Genomic DNA, 20245 nt, shown 5'->3' with positions numbered 1-20245 from the left:
GAAATTGCTGACATGTGGCCATTTCAGATCTGTAAAAATGTCAGTTTCATATAGTTCAACCTAATACTTCAGATAAGAAACTGAGTTTTGCTCTTAACGGAATCCTTTATAAAACAGGTGTTGGGAGACAGGACTGACAAGATCTTCTAAGCCGATGTGTATTAGGGTTCTCCTGCATTGGTGTTACGCTCTATAAAGTGTTAATTAACCTGTGATACATTACACGTTTGCGGAACAACAAGTCATGTTAAAATGGGATTCATTTACCAAAGTCTAAGTAGGCAGTAAGATAAGTAAACCACTATTTTTTGATGAAGCACTAGAATATATCTTAGGAGACCTGAGTTCTAGTCTTGACAGGGCTACAAATTAGCTGTGAGACTTTGGGCAAGCCACTTCGGTCTCCAAGCCCTGGTTTTTCATTTGGCCTAAATGATCTCTAAATTCCTTTTTACTCCAAAAGTGCAACATTAACAGACTGCCTTTCAGGTTCGCTAACAAGGGTATCTCAGGAAGGAGTCAGCCAGGAAAGCAGTGCTGTGTGTATGCTGTCAGAAATGGCTAGTCATCTTAAAAGAATCCCAAAACTCTTGGTTAGAGAAGAAACGATACGCAGCAATGAATAGTGAGCTGACAACTTTAGCTAAAAAGCTATTTTAATCCTAAAGCCTGAACTGTATATGTGGGAACAGATGAAAATACAGACATAATGGTTGACTGTGCTCACCTGCCCTGGTCACAGCACAGGTAGAGACACAACTTCAGGGTTCTCAATTATGTCATCCCTCAAGCAGCAGTACTCTCTCTGGTCTCATGGAGCCCTTGTTGGAATGTTGGAATGCAATATGGCAAACTCATTAATGTGAACAGCTGAGTATATGAGAAAATGCCTTCTAAGCTGCAGTAGGTCGTGCTGCTCTGGTCAACAGTGGTCTTCCTTTACCACCACAAATCGGAATCTTAGAGCAATTAAGTCAGGCAGAGCCAGGTTACAGCAGGGGTGGGCTCAGAAGACATGCGTACCTGACTCTGTGTATGTGTGTGTGTCTTACCTGCCTTAAGTCCAAAACAATTTACTTTTGCAAATCATTATTTCTGTTTTATCTGTGCTTTTTCTTCTACCTATTTGTTAGGTTATTCAACAAACTGGCAGCCCATAATTCATTTATCTAGGTATATACACACATATAATTACTTTTTTTTTACTGCAGGCTTGCTCTGTGGTCAGAAGAACTGAGAAGACCAACATGCATCCCTGGAATTTCTCGTTTACACATCCATTTCCCTCATTGGATGGTGAGCTCCGTGAGGGTAGGAACAGGATCTTTTTCTTCTTTGTAACTTTGGGGCTTAGAAAAGTGCTTTGTACACAGTAGATGTTCCACTAATATTAAGCAAACAAAACCAACAAAGTCCGTACCTGGGATCAACTGAGGAAATGATCCCACCAAAAAAAAAAACCGTGAAATTCTCAGACCCCAAAGGTCAGAGGAGCCCTCCCGCTCCACTGGGAAGAAAGGCTTGTGCTAAGAGACAGGCTGGATGACGCATCCTCACCTCTCACTCTCATCTGCTGCCTTCTCGGCCTCCTCCAGCTTCTGCAAAGCTGTGGCCAGACGCTCCTGGGCACGATCCAACTCTTCCTCAACCAGCTGGATGCGTCTGTTCAGAGACGCTACATCGGCTTCAGCCTAGGCAGAGAGTGAAAGGCATTTCAGAGTTGGAGAGAAAGTGAGGGTGGTGCCTTTAGGAAGCGGCTGAGACTGAAATGCAGGATCTCAGACAGGAAGCCTGGGCCTTGGGGTGAGCTAGCTCTAAGTGCGTTGCAAGCCCTCATCAACCTGGAAGTTTTCAGATGTTCACACATCATTTACAGAGTGTGTGTCCGTATGTGTGTATATACAGACCCACAGATACAATTCTCATTGGGCAGATGGACCATGTTAGTTAGGAAACGCTCTCTCAACTTGGTTCCTTTCTTCTCGATTTCAATACTTTACTGATGAATGACAGCTTCATTACAGCCACCTCACTCGTGCTGGCCTAGGGTGTAGACAGAGCACAAGACTTACCAGGGCTCAGCCATGTAAGACAACAGCCAAATCAAAACCCATTGCCGTCAAGTCGATTCCGACAGCCAAAAATCCGACTCAGGAGTCTCATTTCTCCTTTCTCCCGGCTACTTTCTCAAAGAAGCCTTACAAAGGAACTAAGACATTTTAAAATTCAGTGGTTCTAAAATATACACTATAGAGAGACACAAGAAAGTCTACTAAATTTTCCCCATTCTTCTCCCCTAGTTACTCCTTTAGAATAACTGGTCTCACGTGAACAGGGCCAACACCAAGTTCCCAAGTGTTTTTGAGAAAGTCCAGTGTCATTTCTTACAAGTCAAAGTTGCTACAAGGAAAGTATCAAACTCCTAAGGAGAAAACCAACACAGATATACTTTTTCATTTGGCATCCAACTCTGAACTAAGATGTTTCTTTCTTGGGGATGCAGTGATCACCTACTACTAGAAACATTTGTCTCCCTGAGCCTCAGAACACTTCCACGAGTGTGACGGTCCATTAGACACACTTGGATTGGTGATCATCTAAATATTATGCACAGAAGTGGAAAGATGGAATTTACTAACCAGTGAGCATTTCCTCATCCTCATCCACTCTGCACCTAAGTTTATCCAGGGGCAGTGGGGCTTGCAGGACACTTGGGAGTTTTCTAAACATTAAAAGACATACTTAGGGACCCATGTTTGTTCTCTATATACATCCCTGTCTTTTCGACTAAGCAGTAAGCTTCTGAAGTACAAGGAATCACAGTTCCCTGCACAGACTATCGACTCAGTAAATGCCTATCGAATAAAGTGAGTAAAAACCAACCTAATTTAAACAAAAGCAACTTTCCTGGCTCAGGGACCCAAGGTACACAGTTTGAAATGCATGTAAAGTTAGGGAGAGGCTGCGATTATGATTATGTGATTGTGTCCTTGAATCCAAGGCACACGGGAACATTCAGCTCTTTTTGCATGTAGGTTTGTAACATTTTGAATGCAAATTTTATCTGGGGTTAGAGAGGGGATCAGAGCATCTCCAACTGTGGCGAGGGGCTAAGAAAGTATTTAAATACACTTATCTCAACAAAAAGTAACTATGCAGTAATTGCTTGATGGGAGGAGGGCCCAAAAGGAAACGGCCAAGTGAAATGAATCTGAGGAGAATTTACGACTGTGCTGGGCCACAAAGTTAATCATTATCAGCACACAGCTAGTGACTGGGCCCAGCTAGGTCTGACTGGCAGATAACCGTTTTTGTCTGTTTGTTTTTGAGGCGGGGTGAAGGCCACCGGGAGAACAAGTTTAAGTGCAGGCGACCTATCTTCAAAAAAAATCATTAGCTCTGCTTTAAAAAAAAAAAAAAAAAAGTGGAAGGACAAAGACATAAAGGGTATGATTTAGGTCGATTTTGTCATTTTTCTAAATTTTCCGTTTCCAGTAAAATTTTAATCCTTTTGTAAACCCAGGAAAAACAAGCCCCGCCCCACCAAAAAATAAAACAAAAACCACTCCCAAAACTCTATATAGTGTCTAGATCAAGCACTCAAAAGTATTTTTCTTTTGTCTTTTTTTTTTTTTTTAGATATGAAGGCAAATATCCTCATTACAGGTGCTGCCACCAGTAGAGAAACGTCCACAACGTTTTCAAACCATTTCTGTAGCCACCAAGTTCTAAGTTCCCTGTTCTCCTTCAGATACGGGCGCAAACCTTGAGGACTTTGTACTCACAGGAGGAAGACTGTTGACACCTCAGAGAAATAGCCCTTTAGATGAAAATCTGGTCTGTCTCCCCAGACCGCCACACACTGAGGGTAAGGAGACAGCACCCCATTTTGTTTCTGCCTCTGCTCAGGGGCTCTCCCTACCTGAAAAGCCTCCCCCTGATATCCACCTGTGTCTTTTCTTGCACCCCACTCTAACCCTTCTCTCCTTCAGCTCTTGCCTCGGTGCTCAGCAGAGAGCTGTTTTATAAATGACCCCCACCCGTTCCCACAGAAGCGTGTTATAGAAGCCCAGACTTCGTGACCTCAGGGGCTGTGTCCTATAGGAGCACCAGGCAGCAGGGCCTTGTTCACAGCACCCAAGCACTGATTCTACATGGAGACATGCGTCTAGGAGCCAGTTGGGAGCACAAATGCAGGGCTGGCACACACAGAGAGCGGACCTGGGGGCACCTGGCCTACCTGGGGAGCCGCCACAGGTCCTCAGAATGGGAAGAGTCCCTAGGCACCATTCACGTCAGCAGTTCCCACTGCTGGCTGGGCGTCAGAGTCAACTCCACTCCCAAAACCCACTGCCTTGTGAAGTCGATTCTGACTCATAGCAATCCTACAGGACAGAGGAGAACTGCCCACAGGCTTTTCATGGAGCAGCTGGTGGATTTGAACTGTTGACTTTTTGCTTAGCAGCTGTAGCCCTTAACCACTTGGCCACCAGGGCTCCCAGAATCAACTAGGAGATGTTTATTAAAAATACAATCGCCAGACTTCATCCCTTGAGACTGATTCGAGAGGTCTGAGGGCAGGAAGCTGCTCTCTAAGTAAGCAACCCACGCCCTCCAAACCCCACCCCACCCCTACTCTGAGAAGCTGGCAAATCCTGTGGGAACCAGTTATCTAGCTCATCCTTAAAAGAGAAGAAGGAGGGATCTTGGGCCCAGAGTGCTGAAGTACACTCAGTCACACAGCCGTCGGTGGGAGACAGGAAGAATATCCAAGGGCTCTGGCTCCAGTGTGCTGGCTCTCCTCTGTTCTCCTCATGGCCTCCTGGAACACCCCAGAAGCCTTGGAATTGGTGGTTCTCACCCCTGGTCTCTTCCCCCCTTCTGAAGTCAGAGTGGGAGGTTCTCCACTACCCTCCCTTCTCCAAACTCCAACTGAAAGACAGGCCTTAGGGACAGACCCTCACTAGGTCCAGGAGAAGGGCCACGGTACTGAATGCCAGCCACTAAATGAGTCATCTCCATCCTTTCTAAAATAACGCAGGTATACGATTTAAAACTCCACAAACTACCATGAATGGCTAACAGGGAGCTCACTTATTTGCCAATGCCTGCTGCCCCAGAGGTAGCAGAACAGGTGGGCACAGGTGCTGGTAGGTTAAAATTGGGTCTGGAGAGTGGTGTCTGGGGCATCTATTTCTAAGTAAGCTTTCCCTGGGAAAGCCCTGGACCCAGGCTCCTCAGGCCCTATGACACTGGTCTAATCTCGATTGTGTGGTTCCTTAGTTTAACGAAGGATATTTCTTTTTCTCTTTTTTCTTTCTCCTGATTCATTTTGCTGTCTTACCTTCACCAGCTTCTATTTCCTATATACGTTCTCTGAGTTCCTAGCCTATTTAGCTATATCCTAAAGTACCTGCATCCCAGCACCTGGGCTGTCTTAAGTACCGGTCTCTCCTCGTAGAAGCTCACAGCCCCATGACCACCTGTTATTTGAAAGCAGCTACAAACACCAAGGCGTTAGGGGAAGGTCAAGACCCCAGATGCAAATTATTCCTAGGCATGTAAATCACCCTTCAGGGACCGGGTTAGCGTTCCTCTGACAACAGCCTGTGTGTTGATATTGCCACTTAAGTCTTTCAGTTTGGGAGGCTTGTTTCTTTCAGTTGAAAACTGCTATTGTGTCTCAGCAAAGAGACTGCTGGATGGTAAAGGCTACCAACGTGCTCCTGTGGATCTTGGTAACGACCACCTAGTGCTCGGCCCACCACTCCTGCCTCTCCCCAATAAGGTCCTGGCTACCACACAGAAACGCGGGCAGGCCATCTGCCCCACTACAGCAAAATAACACTCCAGATCAGGCTTGGGGGAAAAAAAAAAAAAAACTCACAAGGCCTAGGTTTTTATGAAAACCAGATGTTTTAGCCAACACAAATAAATTAAAAATAACAACGACTTTTACTTAAAAAAGAAAAAAAAAAAGTATTCCAGTTAAGACTCCAAAGATGAAATACTGGTAGGAGAATAATAGGATATCCTAAAAAAATCAATCCTCTTGAATATGTTTCCAAAAGTCTTGCCTGGCAGAGTGGAACACGGAATGATCAAAGGCTGGGCCTTTTATTTCATGCAAACTGTGCTTATACTCTGAGGGTTTCACCCAATCTGCTGTGTAATACCAAGTGAGTACGGCCAAACTACACTTCTAGCCTTATATGGTAAGGAAAGGGGAAAAAAAACAGTGATGACATTAAAGGGCACTCCCAGGGATAACAGATAAACACAACCTTCGCTATCTGTGCCACAGCTATAATTTACAAGGCATATTTGTGTAATGAGGGAAAGTGGACAGGAACAGGGCATTGTAGTGCCTCTGCCTGGCCTACATGTGAACGTGGAGACTGAGCACATACATTCCGGTTCCAGCCGGCCTGACAGCGCCAGGCAAATACAGGCTGCACTCTTCTCCCCAGTTCCAGAAACACGCACCACAGCTAAAGTGGGAAAAGGCTGGCAAGTTTTGCAAACTGGTTATTTCCCATGATTATCACAATCCTGCTGGCTGCAACTTCAATTCTTGTTTGCTGGGAACTACCCAGAAAGGAAGGAGGACTGGTGGTGCAATGGTTAAGGGCTCAGCTGCTAACCAAAAGGTTGGCGGCTAGAACCTGTACAGGAAACCCTATGGGGCAGTTCTACTCTGCCCTATAGGGTTGCTATGAGTCGGAATCAACTTCTGGCACCTAACAACAACAAACCCAGAAAGGAGGATTGGTTCCTTCTTGGCTACTTTTTTTTTTTTTAAATAATGACAAAAAACAAACAAAACCCTAGTGGGTCACAAGACCTAGAATCAACCATTATGCATGCAAAGCAGTCCCATTGCAATCTTTTGAAGGGCCCACATGCCTTGGAAAAACAAACCAGGAGGAAAAAAGGGAAGGCTGCTCTTTTGAAGGTAAGCACTGGCTTATTACACCTATTAACTACAGCCCATCTGAACTTAAGACCAACTCCACAGGCAACTATTTTTTGCAGTGGCTCGTAAGTTTGTCACTAAACTTTTACCGCTGCTTGCCAAGAGAAACTATCACCGCTAATTTAACTCACAACCCAAACTAAAGTCTGACAACTACCAAGAAAGCACCTTAAATTAGCCACCTTGGAGTTCCAGTTTCAGAAGTTAGGAAAAACCTTGCGTGTGGAATTCTCCCTTCAGTGGCTTGACCCAGTCCTAACTTGTTGCATCACTAAGTTCTGCATCCGATCATCCAAACAGACTGCTTTCAAAAGTTACTTAAAAAAAAAAAAAATGCAACTACTTGAGCCACTTTTAACTATAACGCTTTGAAAAGAAGGAAAGCATTGTCTTTAGCCAATTGGCACAGGCCCAGTAGGGTTATAAAAATGATGCACTGAATAAAAGGTGAGTGTAAAAGTCAAAAAAGTGAGTTTTCTAAATGCATCTTCGGCACCTAACATCAATCACTATGCCAGGAGTCAATCAAAGGCTCTCCTCTGTACATCACACATGCCCATGTTCCTAGGCTGAGGGGAGTTTTCCTGACTTCCACCACTAAGAGCACCTTGGCCCATCAAACACTCTTTCCAGTCTGCCCACTTCCTCTCTCCGCTCAAGTTCCGAGAACACTTGCTGATTAAAATCCTCCAAATGGAATATTTTAAGATGAAGGAATTAGTGATGCCAAGTGCCATGAAGTTTTAATACCTGCTGACACTCAGAGCACTGACTGCTGTGCCAGGCACCACTGTAACCTCTGCACACACACTAACTCCTCCTCTAAACCTCAGACACTAACAGGCAGGCGCTGCTACTACTACCTGCATTTTCAAGTTTGGGGATGGAGGCACAGAGAGGTTAAGTAACTTGCCCAAGGTCTCACAGCTAGTAAGCAGGGGATCCAGGATTTAAACTTTAGCAGCCAAGATCCAGAGTTCTTGTTCTTATCCATTCTGTTTTATTTGTTCTCATGGTTCAAGGGCAGCTGCTAGTCAGTCAGAGAGGGTCAGAATTAATTTAACCCCCAGCCAAGTACAGAGACAACCGTGAGATCTTCGCTGACTTGTCCTCTAAAGCAAATGAGGAAAATGATCTTTTGCCTGTCAGTTTCCTTAGTCCTTTTGGGTCTGTGCTATGTCTGAAGCTTCTTCTAGTCAGGCCCTCCTCTTAGGAGGACCCGTTTGCTTCTGTGCATTTCATGCAAAACAGGTCCTTCCGTTTCTGTGGCCAGCCCTACTGCCATTACAAACATTATCTAAACAGAACGATTTACTCAACCCAGAACAGCCCCTTGCATTAAGCACAGCTGGATACCATATTATTGCTTGGCATAAAATTCCCAAGGTGTTTGAGCATCCTGATTTAAAACACAGACGCTCAAAATAAACAAATATCAAATACCTAAGCTGTCTCTGAAATCCTGTTCCTGATACATTTGCCTTAGGAGAAAGGAAGGAAGCCAGGTACTGCATTCAACAACGGGGAGAGAGAAGCTGGTAAAAGAATACACTCAGTAATTGCTGACTCTTAGCCAACTTTTTTTCAAGCCTCGGTAACAAAGGAATACCGGTATGCATCTGTGTAAGAAGACTCAGGAGGAAGTAAGGCTAAGAAAGGGAAAGGTAAAAGGCTGCACGCTACACAGTTCTTCCGTCACAACCTGGCTGTCATGTCTCACACCCCACAGGGAAACAGGCTCCCAGGAAACCAGGGCGTCAAGGCAGATGGCAGTTTAGCATCCCCAGGCCCCAAGCTCCTGCAGCCCCTCACAGACGACCTGCCAGAGCCCCTTCCCAAAGGAAACGATTTCCAAAAGGTGGGACCTCCCCGCTTCCCACGCTCACAGCAAACAGTGCCAGCAGCGGCAAGTGCACATCCCGGGGGACCCGAGGGCCGAGGCGGCACGCCAGCACCCAGGAAGCAGGGTCCTTTCCCGGGAAAGTGCTGCTTCCAGAACCTTCTCAGCACCACCCCTGCCTCCCCTCGGAGCTTTTGCTTCAGACCAGCGAGACGGAAAGGAAGGGCAGAGAGAGCCGGCAGGGCCCCTCCCCGGAGCCCGACGCCAGCTGGCCCAGGTGCGCCAGGTGCGCCTCCAGGAGTGGCGGCGGCGGCAGGTGGGCTCCCGGGGGAGGGGGCGCCGCCGGGTGGGTGGGGTGGGTCCCTTACGGTCTCCCTCAGCTTCCTCTCGAGGTCCAGCTCGCGCTGCAAGCTGCCCGCGCGCTCCTCCGCGGCGTCCGCCTGCTCCTGCAGGCTCCGGATCTTCCTCCGCACGGCCTCCAGCGAGCTGCTCCCCGCCATGGCGCGGCCGGCGGCGGGCGGGCGGGCTGCGCGGGGAGAAGCCGGCTGCTGCGCTCCGGCCCGTCGCTGCTGCCGCCGTGCGCCCCGCCCAGGCCCTCCGCGCGCCCGCGGCGCCCCCTGCGGCCCAGGCTCGGCCGGAAGCGCGGCTCCGGGAGGCGCGGACGAACCGCAGGCGGGAGCGCGAGCGCGGGGGCGGGCACTGGCGGGCGGGGCGCGGACCCCGGAGTTGGCAGCCCGCCGGGGGCACTGCGCATGCTCGCGGCTGCGGGGTCGGGGCGCTGCTGGGGCACCTGGCGGCATGGGCCCTGCCCGGGGTGGGGGGCACCAGAGGAGAGTTTTCACTTCCACTCGCAGCGTCCTGCCCCAGCGCCGGGGTGACCCTGGATAACGGACTTGGCTGCTGAGGGCGATGGCGCCGCCTGCTGGCCGCGGGAGCGCTCGGCTCCGGAGCCGGGGATTCCCTATGCCCGGGAGAGAAACAGAGCTTGCGTCTTGGGGGCGCAATGTGTCCTGCGGGGACTGCTCCTCGTATGTAAAGAACACGAGATCCTAACCACAGCAACCCGTGCCCCCAGCTCCCTAAGTGAATATCACAAGCATATATTGCAGAGTGGTTAACCCTCCCGTTCTAAATGCAGTCTTCCTAGGCTTGAATCTGGCTGTATGACTGGGCAAACTTGACTTGTCTGGACTTCATCTGTAAAAATACGGATAATATTAGTACCCTCCCCATAGGACGGCTGTGAGGATTATGAAATAATACGTAAAGCGTTTAGCAGAAAACCTCATACATAGTTAATAACTCAAATGATAGCTGTAATCAATAAATATGCAGGCACCCTCTTTGGAGTCACGAATCGATGGGTGGCGCACATCCTTACAAGCTTGGCTGCTAACCGAAAGGTTGGTGGTTCTAGCCTAAAGGCTGGCAGTTTGCATCCACTCAGAGCACCTCAGAAGAAAGGCCTGGCGATCTACTTCCAAAAGACCACAGACATCGAAAGCCCTATGGAGGGAGGTTTTCAGAGAAAACTCGGAAACATATGGAGTCACAGTGAGTCAGAATCAATTCAGCGACCGGTTTGGTTTTTGGTTTTGGTCTTATGAGTCAGCCTGGGGCTGGCAACCAGCTGTGTGATCCCAGGCAAGCCAACGTCTCTGGGATTCACTTTCCTTTCATAAAAGAATAGATTTGGTAATCCAATCAAGAGCCCTTTCTAGTTATAATCTCTGGTTTTAGACCTGCCTCTGAAGCCTTCTGCCATCTGACCGATTCTGGACTGAACTGGGATGCTGTTAAAGGCACCCCATGGAAGGCCACCGAATCCTACGAGAAGGCTCCTGGCTACAGCAGGATGAAAGCCACCAGTGGACACCATCTTGGGAACCATCCTTAGCAAATTATCCCCTTGGGCTGCTCTTTAAAATGCCTTCTTTGTCTCAGGGCTTTCTTTCCTCAGCTTTCTCACAGGAGGCCCTTATAGTCCGTTCCTAATGTGTTTAAGCGTAGGGATACTGAAGAAAAAAAACATGCTTGACAAACCCTGTCCTCTTCCTCCAAAGCCCTAACAGCTCCTTTGCTTGCCTGACTCATATTCTATGGCATTCTCACAGACTCGGCTGAGACTCACCAACGCCAGCATGAGCCCTCACATCCTGTAGGTGGAGCCTCTCGCTTTCTTTTGACACACTTCATCTGGTCAGGCCAGGAGGTTACTGGTCCTCCCTGACCTGCACAGACTGTGGGCCTCCAACAATTAGGGTGGCGGGAGTGGGTAACTGGGGTCCTCACGAGGAGCCAGGGAAGCTGCTGGACATGTGCAAATGTTCTAAGTTAGCCAACTAGTGATGTAATGTCCTGCATTTCAAACACCTGGGAAGGTCTGTTTCAGGTGAGTTCATTTTCATGCTGATGTCATTATACAAGAGTTTAGGACAATTGTTCTCAGCCTTGGCTGCACACTAGCAACACCTGAGTCTTTAAAAATACCCATGCCCCGGTTCCACCCCCAGGGAGTCTGATTTAATTGGTCTGTAGTACAGCCTACAGGTTGGGGCTGAAAAACTCCCCTGGTGATTTTGCTTAGATAAGAGTGAGAATGACTAGGAAGTGAAGATCTACCAAAACCCAAACCCATTGCCCTTGAGGCGATTTTGACTCATAGCGACCCTATAGGACAGAGTAGAACTGCCTCAGAGTTTCCAAGGAGCATCTGGTGGATTCGAACTGCCGACTTCTTGGTTAGCAGCCATAGCACTTAACCACTACACCACCAGGGTTTCCGAAGATCTACAGATAATGCAAATATCAGATACATTATACTTATTAGGGAAGGGGCTGGGAACCAAAGAGGAAAGAGATCCCTCAGTTCCCGTGAGACTACTTAGGAAGAACAACAAAAAATTCAACATAAAACCATCAGGTAGGCTACCACCTGAATTACAACCCTTTAGGCTAAGAAGAGGAAGAAAGGCCTGGCAATCTCCTTCAGAAAAACCAGCCAACAGAAACCCTATGGATCACAATGGTATGATCCCATCGTGCCTGGGGTCACCATGAGTCGAGGCAACTCAATGACAACCAACTCATATACAGACAGGCTAGGAAGAGCTCACTTCTGGACAAGGATTTGTAAAGTATGTAGGTAAATTAGCAGAAGACAAGATTTATAGAAAAATGTTTTTGCACTGGTGAGTACTGACTGTGAAATATCCTAATCCCATGTGTAATATGATTCTACCTCAGGAAGCTGACCTCTCCCACCCCTCCCCTTTCTCTAGGGACATTTGTCTCTTCCTCCTTGAGTCTTGACTATTTTTACTATTCAGGAATCCCTCTAAATATATTTCTTTATAAACTTCTTCAACATACCTACAGGTTTCAAATCACCCAAAGTGTCTCAAAGGGGAAGAGCATCAGTATACTACCAAAAAAGTGTGCCCCATTTAGGGAGAGTTTTCCAGAGGAAAAAAGAGCCATAACTCATTTTAAGAAGCTCCCCCTTTGCTAGCCTTGCCCCCACAGCTGGCTTTAATATCCTCTTTTCCACTTCTGCCTCACCCCATTCCCATACTCCCTTAAACAAGGCTTTTCAATAATGATATGATAGTGCTACATAGTTACTGTAATTATTCTCCCCCCCCCCCCCAAGAGTGGTAGTAGCATTTTTCTCCTTCTCTTGCCTTCAGTCTCACTGGGCTATTTTCAAATTCTCTGCATTCTTTTCCTTATAAGGAATATCTCTCCTTGATCTATCAGCGGCTCTTTTGAAAAAGCGAAATAAGCGTCCTGCTGGAGAATTTGGGGGAGACAGGCATCCTCCATAGAGCCATATAAAAAGCAGATACTGATCTGCATTATGCAAAATGGGCACAGAATTATGCCTGTTTTTTGGTTCTTTTTCTAAAGCCAGGTAGTTTATAACTTAAAGGTTTTTGCTAAATCAGTGTCTCCCCAAGCCCCCTTTTCCAGGCACCTTGATTTTTACTGAGAGTTTCTTTTCATCAAATTCTAAGTGTCCTATGTCTGGATTCTCATTTACAAAGTACACCCAGAGATACGCTTCCAGCCTTTCAAACCACAAACAACCTTGACTGATTTGGAGACCCCAGGCCCTCTGGTAATTTGCATTCTACTCAACAAAAAGATTCCGCCCATACACTTGAAGTGGGTCAGACTGGACACAGCTTTCCCTGATGCTCATAAATTCTTGGGATTGTTACCCATTTCCTAAGGAATTCTTTCCTAATCGAGCCTCTAGACTTAATTGGCTCCTAGAATGGAAGCTAACAGTGTGAAAAGAAGTCTGTCCTTTGGAAATGTAATGCTTGGCTTGATTTTTCATGGCAGATGAGGCAAGTGCTTCAGTTAAAAAGATTCCAGAGGGCACTGGACAAAGTGCTTGTCTGAGCTTTAGCAGTGGCTGCATCACCCCTGAAACTATGTGGTGGTTGTCAGAGGGCTGACAGGTGGGGGTGGGGTGAGCAGGAGGGCAGGGGGCAGCTAGCTCACTATACCATATAAAGCACTGAGCTATATATAACTCCCAGCTTACTTTCTGGATCCAGTGCCCTCAGACTGCAGACCCAAGCAAGTATCATCTTCCCAGGCAGATCTTAAGGGCTGGATTACGGCTTCCTTAGCAAGATGGGAGGCCTCAAGTCTCCTGGCTCCACCATCAAGCTCAGCCTTCTAAGTAATAGTACTGTGCCATGACATTATTTCAGTTGAGGGGCCAGGCCCTCTGTACCCTGACTAGACCCACCACCCCAAACCAGGCCTTCCCACCCAACAGCAATGGAAAAGGGGAAAAAAGGGAAGGAAACCAGGCTTTCTCTGCTTGCACAAACCTTGGTGATGACACCTCAGGGCTTTTCTGCCACCAGGGAGGCAAGGTCCACCTCCAGAGTCCAGTTTTAGCTGCTCTATTCTCCCAGCTTCTCCACCCACCCCTGTCCACCCAGGCGGGGAAAGAAGAGGGAGAAAAAGAGAGACAGGAATGGATGAAATTTAAATGTGTGTGCAGCAGCAGCCGGAGGCGGCCTTCATGCTCTGGGCGTGGCAGGGATGTGTGCGGGTGTCCAGCAGGAAGAGGTGACCCTCCTCCATTGCCCTGGCCCCTGCAGTGCCCCTGGGTGGCCACAAGGGCAGGAGGCGCGGGAGGCAGTGTTTCGTGCACTTACATCCGTGGCCTTTTTCTCAGCCAGCTCCAGCTTCTCCTGGGCATCTTTGAGAGCCTCGGAGTATTTGTCCAGTTCATCTTCAGTGCCCTTGAGTTTCTTTTGCAGCGATACCAGCTCGTCTTCCAGCTGGGAGTTCGCCGTGGGGGGCGGGGAGGGGGGTGCAGCAGGCAGCGTGACGCAGGGGAGGGGTGTGGGTGCACAGAACCAGAAAGACAGGGACAGTGGGAGAGAGAGAGAGAGACAGGGAGGGGGAGAGAGAAAGAGACAGAGTTAGCCTTTCGTGCGCCGCGCCGCGCCGCGCGCCCCGGGTACCTTGGCGGCGGCCTCGTCGGCGGCCAGGAGGCTGTCCTCCGCCTTGTGCAGCTCCTCCAGCACCCGGTCCCGCTCGTCCTCCGACACCCGCAGCAGCTTCTCCTTGGCTGCGATGTCGTCCTCCAGCTGGGGGGCAGCGGCGGGCGGGCGCGGGCGGCCGGCACGGACCGGGTGTTAGACACACACACACACACACAACACACACGCGACCGGTCGGCTGGGGCCCTTCGGGCTTGGGGCGCCACCAAGTTGGGGTTCAAGGGACCCTAGGTAACCTCCTCTCGCCCCCAGCTGGAACCGCACGCTGGCCCACCCAGCACCCCCACCTCCCCCGGGGCGACTCCTGCCGAGGTCTCAGCGGCCTCGAGTCTACAACTTGCGGGCGCAGAAAACCCCCCGGTCTCCCCGGCCCCGGACCGTCTCTTCGGTCCTGTCCCATCTTTGTTCTTTGGAAACGACTCCGCGACCCCCTCCTCTTCCTCCAAGTCTCCATCCCAGTTCCAGGTCCTCTAGTCCCCAGTCAAGGGTCCAGAAGAACTTCTAACACTTTCAGGACCAGACCTCCCCCACCTCCCCTGCCCTTCCTTCCAGCCCCTGGGCCCGGGTCACCCTCCCCGCCCCCCGCCAAGGGCTCCCCACTCCTGAGAATCAATGGCCTCTAGGACTTGAATTTACTTGGCGGCGAGGGGAACGTGAGAAGCGACTACAAAGTTAGAGGAAGGCCGAGACTTGCTCTTCCCATCTCCCATCCCAGACGCGCCCCTGACCGCCCCCGGGTCTCCCCGCCTGGGGGTCGCCAGGAAGGAGGCGCCGCCGGCGCTGGGGCGCGGACAGCGGGGAGGCGCCGACCTGCTTGCTCCGGTCTTCAGCAGCCTTCTTATCCGCCTCCGCCTGCTCGGCTCGATCCAAGGCGTTCTCCTTGTCGAGCTTCAGCATCTGCATCTTCTTCTTGATGGCGTCCATGGCGGCGGCGGCAAGGGGCCCCTGGGCTGCGGCAGGACGGGGGACGAGGCGAAGGCGCGGTCGGGCGGCAGAGGCGGAGTGCGAGCGCTGAGCCGCCGGCTGCTCCCAGATATGTACTTTCCCAAGGGGGCGACCGCATTCCTCAGGACAGCCAATACTTTTTTGGGAAAGCTTTCTTCCCCGTCCCCCTTTCGCCCTCTGCTCCCTCCGCCCTGCCCCCTCCCCGCTCCTCCCGCGGGGGCCGCGCGCCCATTCGCTGCCGCCGCCGGCCTCCGGGTTGACGGTGGATATGACTATATATGGGGACCCGAGCCGCCGGGGTGGCGGGGTGAGGCCGCCCTGCGTCCAAACCTGCGCGCCAGGGAGAAGGCTCCGGGCCTCGCTGGGGCCGAGCCGGGGCGAGGCGCTCAGCTCTGCCCTCTGCCCATCGCGCCCTCTCCTCCCGGGTCCCCAGGCCAGCCCTCCCTGAGCAGCGGGAGGTGGGGGAGCCAGCAGGACAGGGGGTGCGCGTTGCGCCCTGGACCGCCAGACCCCCTCGCGCTCGGCGTAAGGCTCCCGGGGCCCCAGCAGCCGCCACAGCCCGAGCCCCGGCCTGCGCACTCCGGGCAGCTCTCAGCCCACCAGGTGTCGTCCAGGGCGCTCACGGTCTGGAAACCGCCCTGGAGCAGAGAAAGGGAGAGCGAGAGGCAGGCGGGGAGCCATTGCTGAGACTCTGTCTGCTGGTGCGCCTCGGAAACCCGGGCCACACAGTGATGGCACAGGGAATGTCTTCTTCTTGCCCTTCTGCCCGTGGGGAGAGAAAGTCAAATACTTTAGGGACACAGGACCCAGTCGGCTTAGTTGTGTGTATGTGTGTGTGTGGTGCCTCCACGAGGGTAGGGTGTGAGAGTAGACGTGAAGGTGGTAGTGGAAGCCAAAGGGGAACATTGAGTTTAGACACAGGCTACTTGTTCTCTGGTCTCTACCCTGTCACCAGCAGCTCTGTGACCTTGACAAGAAACTCAGTTGTCTAAGCTGCCCTTTCTTCATCTTTAAATCCTGGGGGTAGATGACCCCTGCGGTCCCTCCGGTCTAATTTTTTATCAATTTTCTTACACTCATTTTAAGGAGTCTGCATCTTCCCATGCTCAGAAGCCAGGTTGCCAAAAACGTGGGATAACTGTCTTCCCAGCTAAGTCATTGTATGCACAGCCCTAACACTGAGGAGGAATAGACCTAGCTGGCTGGGTGCGCGCTGCTTGGAGGCGGAAGGACCTCCCCTTCCCCATATTATTTGTAACTCCTCCCAGCCGCCTCTTTTCAGAGCTTCTTGGAGGGAGGGAAAGGGGGGCTGCCTAAGGCCCTGTCTGAGACCTCGCAGAGGCAGAGCTGGTGAGGGTCTTGTTGACAGCCTTCACAGAACAATTCACAACCTGTACTACAAGGATACTGAATATTCCCCAGGCGGTGTCTGAGCAGACCAGGCAGGCCAAACAACTTGTAAGTCCTTCAGAGAACGATTGAGTTCCCCTCCGGGATTTTATCAGGTTTCCTCTACTAACCCAACTGCCCAGAATGGAAAAAATACCCTGATCTAATGGATAGAACGTGAGATCCGTGTGCATAGCATCAGGCTGCAAACCTGAAAAAACAAACAAACAAAAAACCCAAACCTGTTGCCATGGAGTTGATTCTGACTCCTAGGGACACTATAGCACAGAGTAGAATTGCCCCATAGGGTTTCCAAGGAGCTGCTGGTGGATTCTAACTGACAACCTTTGGTTAACAGCTGAGTTCTTAATCACTGTTCATCAAAGTCCTTCAACCACCATGTATCTAGGCAGCCACCGGGCACTGACAACAATCTGTGGTCCACACAAGGACAGGGAGCTGGCTCCGCAGCTTGGAGTCCGGCAGAGGGTAGGCAAGAGTAGGGACTCGGTAGTTAGACTTTGAGATCCAAACCTGGTCTGGCTACTTCCTCCTTGCAGTGAGGCCTTGGCGGTGTTACACTCTGTCTAAACCTCAGCATTCTCTTCTATAAAGTGGGGTTACAAATTCTTGTCTCTTAGGTTGATTATAACCTAGGATGAAAATGAGATAAATGAAAGACATTTTGTCTAGCACATGCCTAGTGCTCCATAAACTTGGCTGCTTGAGTAGCAGTGAGCAAGTCATTTCCTCTCTCTGGGCCTCAGTTTTCTCATCTGTAAAACGAGGCAACTGAACTAGAGAAAGTCCTTGAGTTCTAGGGAACACGTATTACAGATTTTTCTCATCTCCACTGCATCTAACATGGGCGAGGAACTCATTAAATTGTCTTTAAATGAACCAGTACTACAGATGATTCACTGAACAGGCTGTTATCGAGCACCTGTTGTATACCAGGTAGGCACTAGACTCTGGAATCCTAAATGAGTAAGACACATCCTTGCCCTCTGGCTGCTCAGCATGAGCAGGGCTGTGAGCATTCAGAGGAGGAAAAGGTAGAAATCACCAGGTTGGAGCAGACAGAAAAGTTCTTTCTGAAAAGGTGGTGGCTTTTCAACTATTTCAGAGGACTGGTAGCAGTTAGATAGAGACAAGGGGAATTGTATGGGCCCAAGGAAAGGAAAGGGAATGTTTGGTGGTGGTTGGATAGCAGGTTTATTTGGGGGTGAGCTGGGACATAAGACTGGAAAGGTAGATTGGGGCCATATGATGAAGGGCCTTGAATTTCAGGCTCAGATATTCAGACCTTATTGTGTGGTTTGAAGACACTCTTTTCTCTTCTCTCCGCTTCTTCTCCCTGCCCCACTCGCCTAGGGCTGTTTTCAGAAGTCAACGCCTATGGCGTCTACGTTTGGAAGTGAAGCTGAGACCACACCATTGATCACCAGACTGGTGGTTAACGTGGCAGGTCCCTGGATACAATCATTACCATTTTTCACCCCGTGGAGATCCTGACAGACAACCAGGCCTGACCCAGCTTCTTGGACCTTGCTGCCTGTGACCTCCTTGTCATCAAGGACTATCCAGCCAGTTGCCGTCAAGTCAATTCTAACTCATGGCAACCCCACGTGTTGCGGAGTAGGAGCCCACTCCGTAGGGTTTTCAAGGCTGTGACCTACCAGAAGCAGATCACCGGGCCTTTCTCCTGAGGTGCCTCTGGGTGGGTTCAAACTGCCAACCTTTCAGTTAGTAGCTGTGTGGTTGTGCCACCCAGGGACTCCATCAAGCACTAGGACAAGAAAAAAGCCATGACTTTAACCCGAATACCTTTTGTACTAGATACTTCTCACAGTCCCTGGCCTCTTATTCCCTCTGCTGGGGCGGGCGGGGGGTGGGGGGCGGGTTAGAAGGAAGAGAGCAGGAGTTCTGGAAAAATGTCTGCTTGTAGTCTAGGGGCAGACCACACCATAGGGAAAACGCCCTTTTTGCTCTTAAGGCTTCAACTGATGGGGTGAGGGACGCCCACATTATAGAGGGTCATCTGCTTTACTTCACACCCTCCGATTTAATCACATGTAACCACAGTGAAACCTGCCAGAGCCGGAACGTGGCAGGATTGCCTTGTTTTTCTGGATCATGGAAGTTTTCCACCTTTGACAGGGTGCATGCAGCCTTGCCACTTTTCTATCACTGCCTATCAGTGGAAAATATTTGAGTTTTCCTTCTCTGACAGGTTTTTGCTGGACACAGGTTCCACCTTTAGCAGGTTGTACTGTATTTCATAACAGTATCTAGACTAGTGTTGAACCCAACAACTGGGTACCATAACCCAGCCAAGGAGACCCATAGAATTAACCATGACAACATCCTCGGCCCAGAGCGTCTATGGGAACACCAAGAAAGTGCCCTGAATTTCCGGATTTCTCTTGTGCTTGGCATTCAGTGGTTCTCATAAATGTTTGTTGAGTGAATATTTATTGAATATCAGCAGTACAAGTAAGCAGGAGAAACAGTAGCCGGAAAGAAAGAGTGACAAAACTAGGCTCAAAAGACCTCATTTAAATTCAAAGTATGGGCTCTTATTTCATTTGAGGAATGTAGTAAATATTGTGACAAGGCAGAACATATATACCACAAGCATTTATTGAACACCTTCTGTATACCAGGCATTTAACTAAGGTTTAGGGAATAAAGGAAAATGGGTAAGAGACATGGGTCTTTTTCTCCAGGAAAAGTGTCTGAGTAAAACTTTTTCCCTGGAGGCCATTTAATGTGTATTTCCACCATGTTACCATGTCCCCAGTGAGCCTGAGGCCCCTGTAGCTGTGAGGCTCACATATCTCAGGCTTTCCAGGAGAGATTTAGTACTAAGTGCGCTGTCCCTTCCGCCATAAAAGCTCCTGTTCTTGTCACACTTCGTCTCCCAGCATTTGGTTAGAAAACAGTCAACATGAGCATAGTTTAACGTGACATCTCTGACAGGAGTGCTCGCCTGGATATGTACATTGGGGCTTGTTTGTTTAAAAAAAAAACAAAACCTCATTACCTAATAAAAAATAAAAAAAATATATATAGTCACACCTTATTTAACAGCAAACTCTCTACCTGTGACAGGGCTCCCTCAGAATCAACCCTGCTGACTCAGGCCGTTAAGGGAAAGTGAAGAATGTGTAATTAAACTGAGACCATTGTTTCTTCCACTGGGCTTTGGAATGCAACCTGTTATGCTCCTGGCTCATTGTCCCACAGAACAAGATACAGCCTGCTGTTCTCATACACAAGGGTTTTGTGATGCTTCCATCAAGGACCCATGGAAAATATGCTCTGGTTCTGGGGAGGGTTTGGAGCTTTGGGAGAGGCCTTTAGATCTTGTAGATGTTCTTCTCCTCTTCATCTTTGGTGCTGGGAGAATCCGGAGTACGGCGGCTACCTGGAGGGCTTGCAGAGGCAATACAATATTGTCCCAGGACAATAAAAGGCATATCAGTTTTCCTGCCTTACGTCTTGTTTTCTGTCTTTTCATCAGCAGCAGCTATGTCTAAATTCAATCAAGTCAGATTT

General features: G+C 49.5%; 1 protein-coding gene across 20 annotated transcripts in view; it reads right to left on the bottom strand.

Annotated features, from left to right (window-relative positions):
• Window positions 1-15423, bottom strand: part of TPM1 (tropomyosin 1) — a 28005-nt gene extending 12582 nt beyond the window's left edge. For 2 of the 20 annotated variants that reach the window (XM_049905568.1, XM_049905572.1), the window contains exons 1-3: window positions 15161-15420; window positions 14000-14125; window positions 1558-1691 (exon numbers count right to left, since the gene is read on the bottom strand). In XM_049905568.1, the coding sequence (XP_049761525.1) occupies window positions 1558-1691; window positions 14000-14125; window positions 15161-15274 (374 nt within the window). In that variant the 5' untranslated portion in view covers window positions 15275-15420. Of the gene's footprint in view, window positions 1-1557; window positions 1692-9184; window positions 9429-13999; window positions 14126-14311; window positions 14438-15160 lie in introns of those variants that run through there. The other 18 variants (XM_049905567.1, XM_049905574.1, XM_049905570.1 and 15 more) reach the window with 17 other exon arrangements.
• Between the last annotated feature and the right edge of the window lie 4822 nt (window positions 15424-20245).

The sequence above is a fragment of the Elephas maximus genome, chromosome 13, assembly GCF_024166365.1.
Source record: "Elephas maximus indicus isolate mEleMax1 chromosome 13, mEleMax1 primary haplotype, whole genome shotgun sequence".
In the NCBI taxonomy this organism is placed as follows: domain Eukaryota; kingdom Metazoa; phylum Chordata; class Mammalia; order Proboscidea; family Elephantidae; genus Elephas; species Elephas maximus.
Note: the sequence above shows the minus strand (reverse complement) of the source record. Positions and strands in the feature narration are given on the sequence as shown.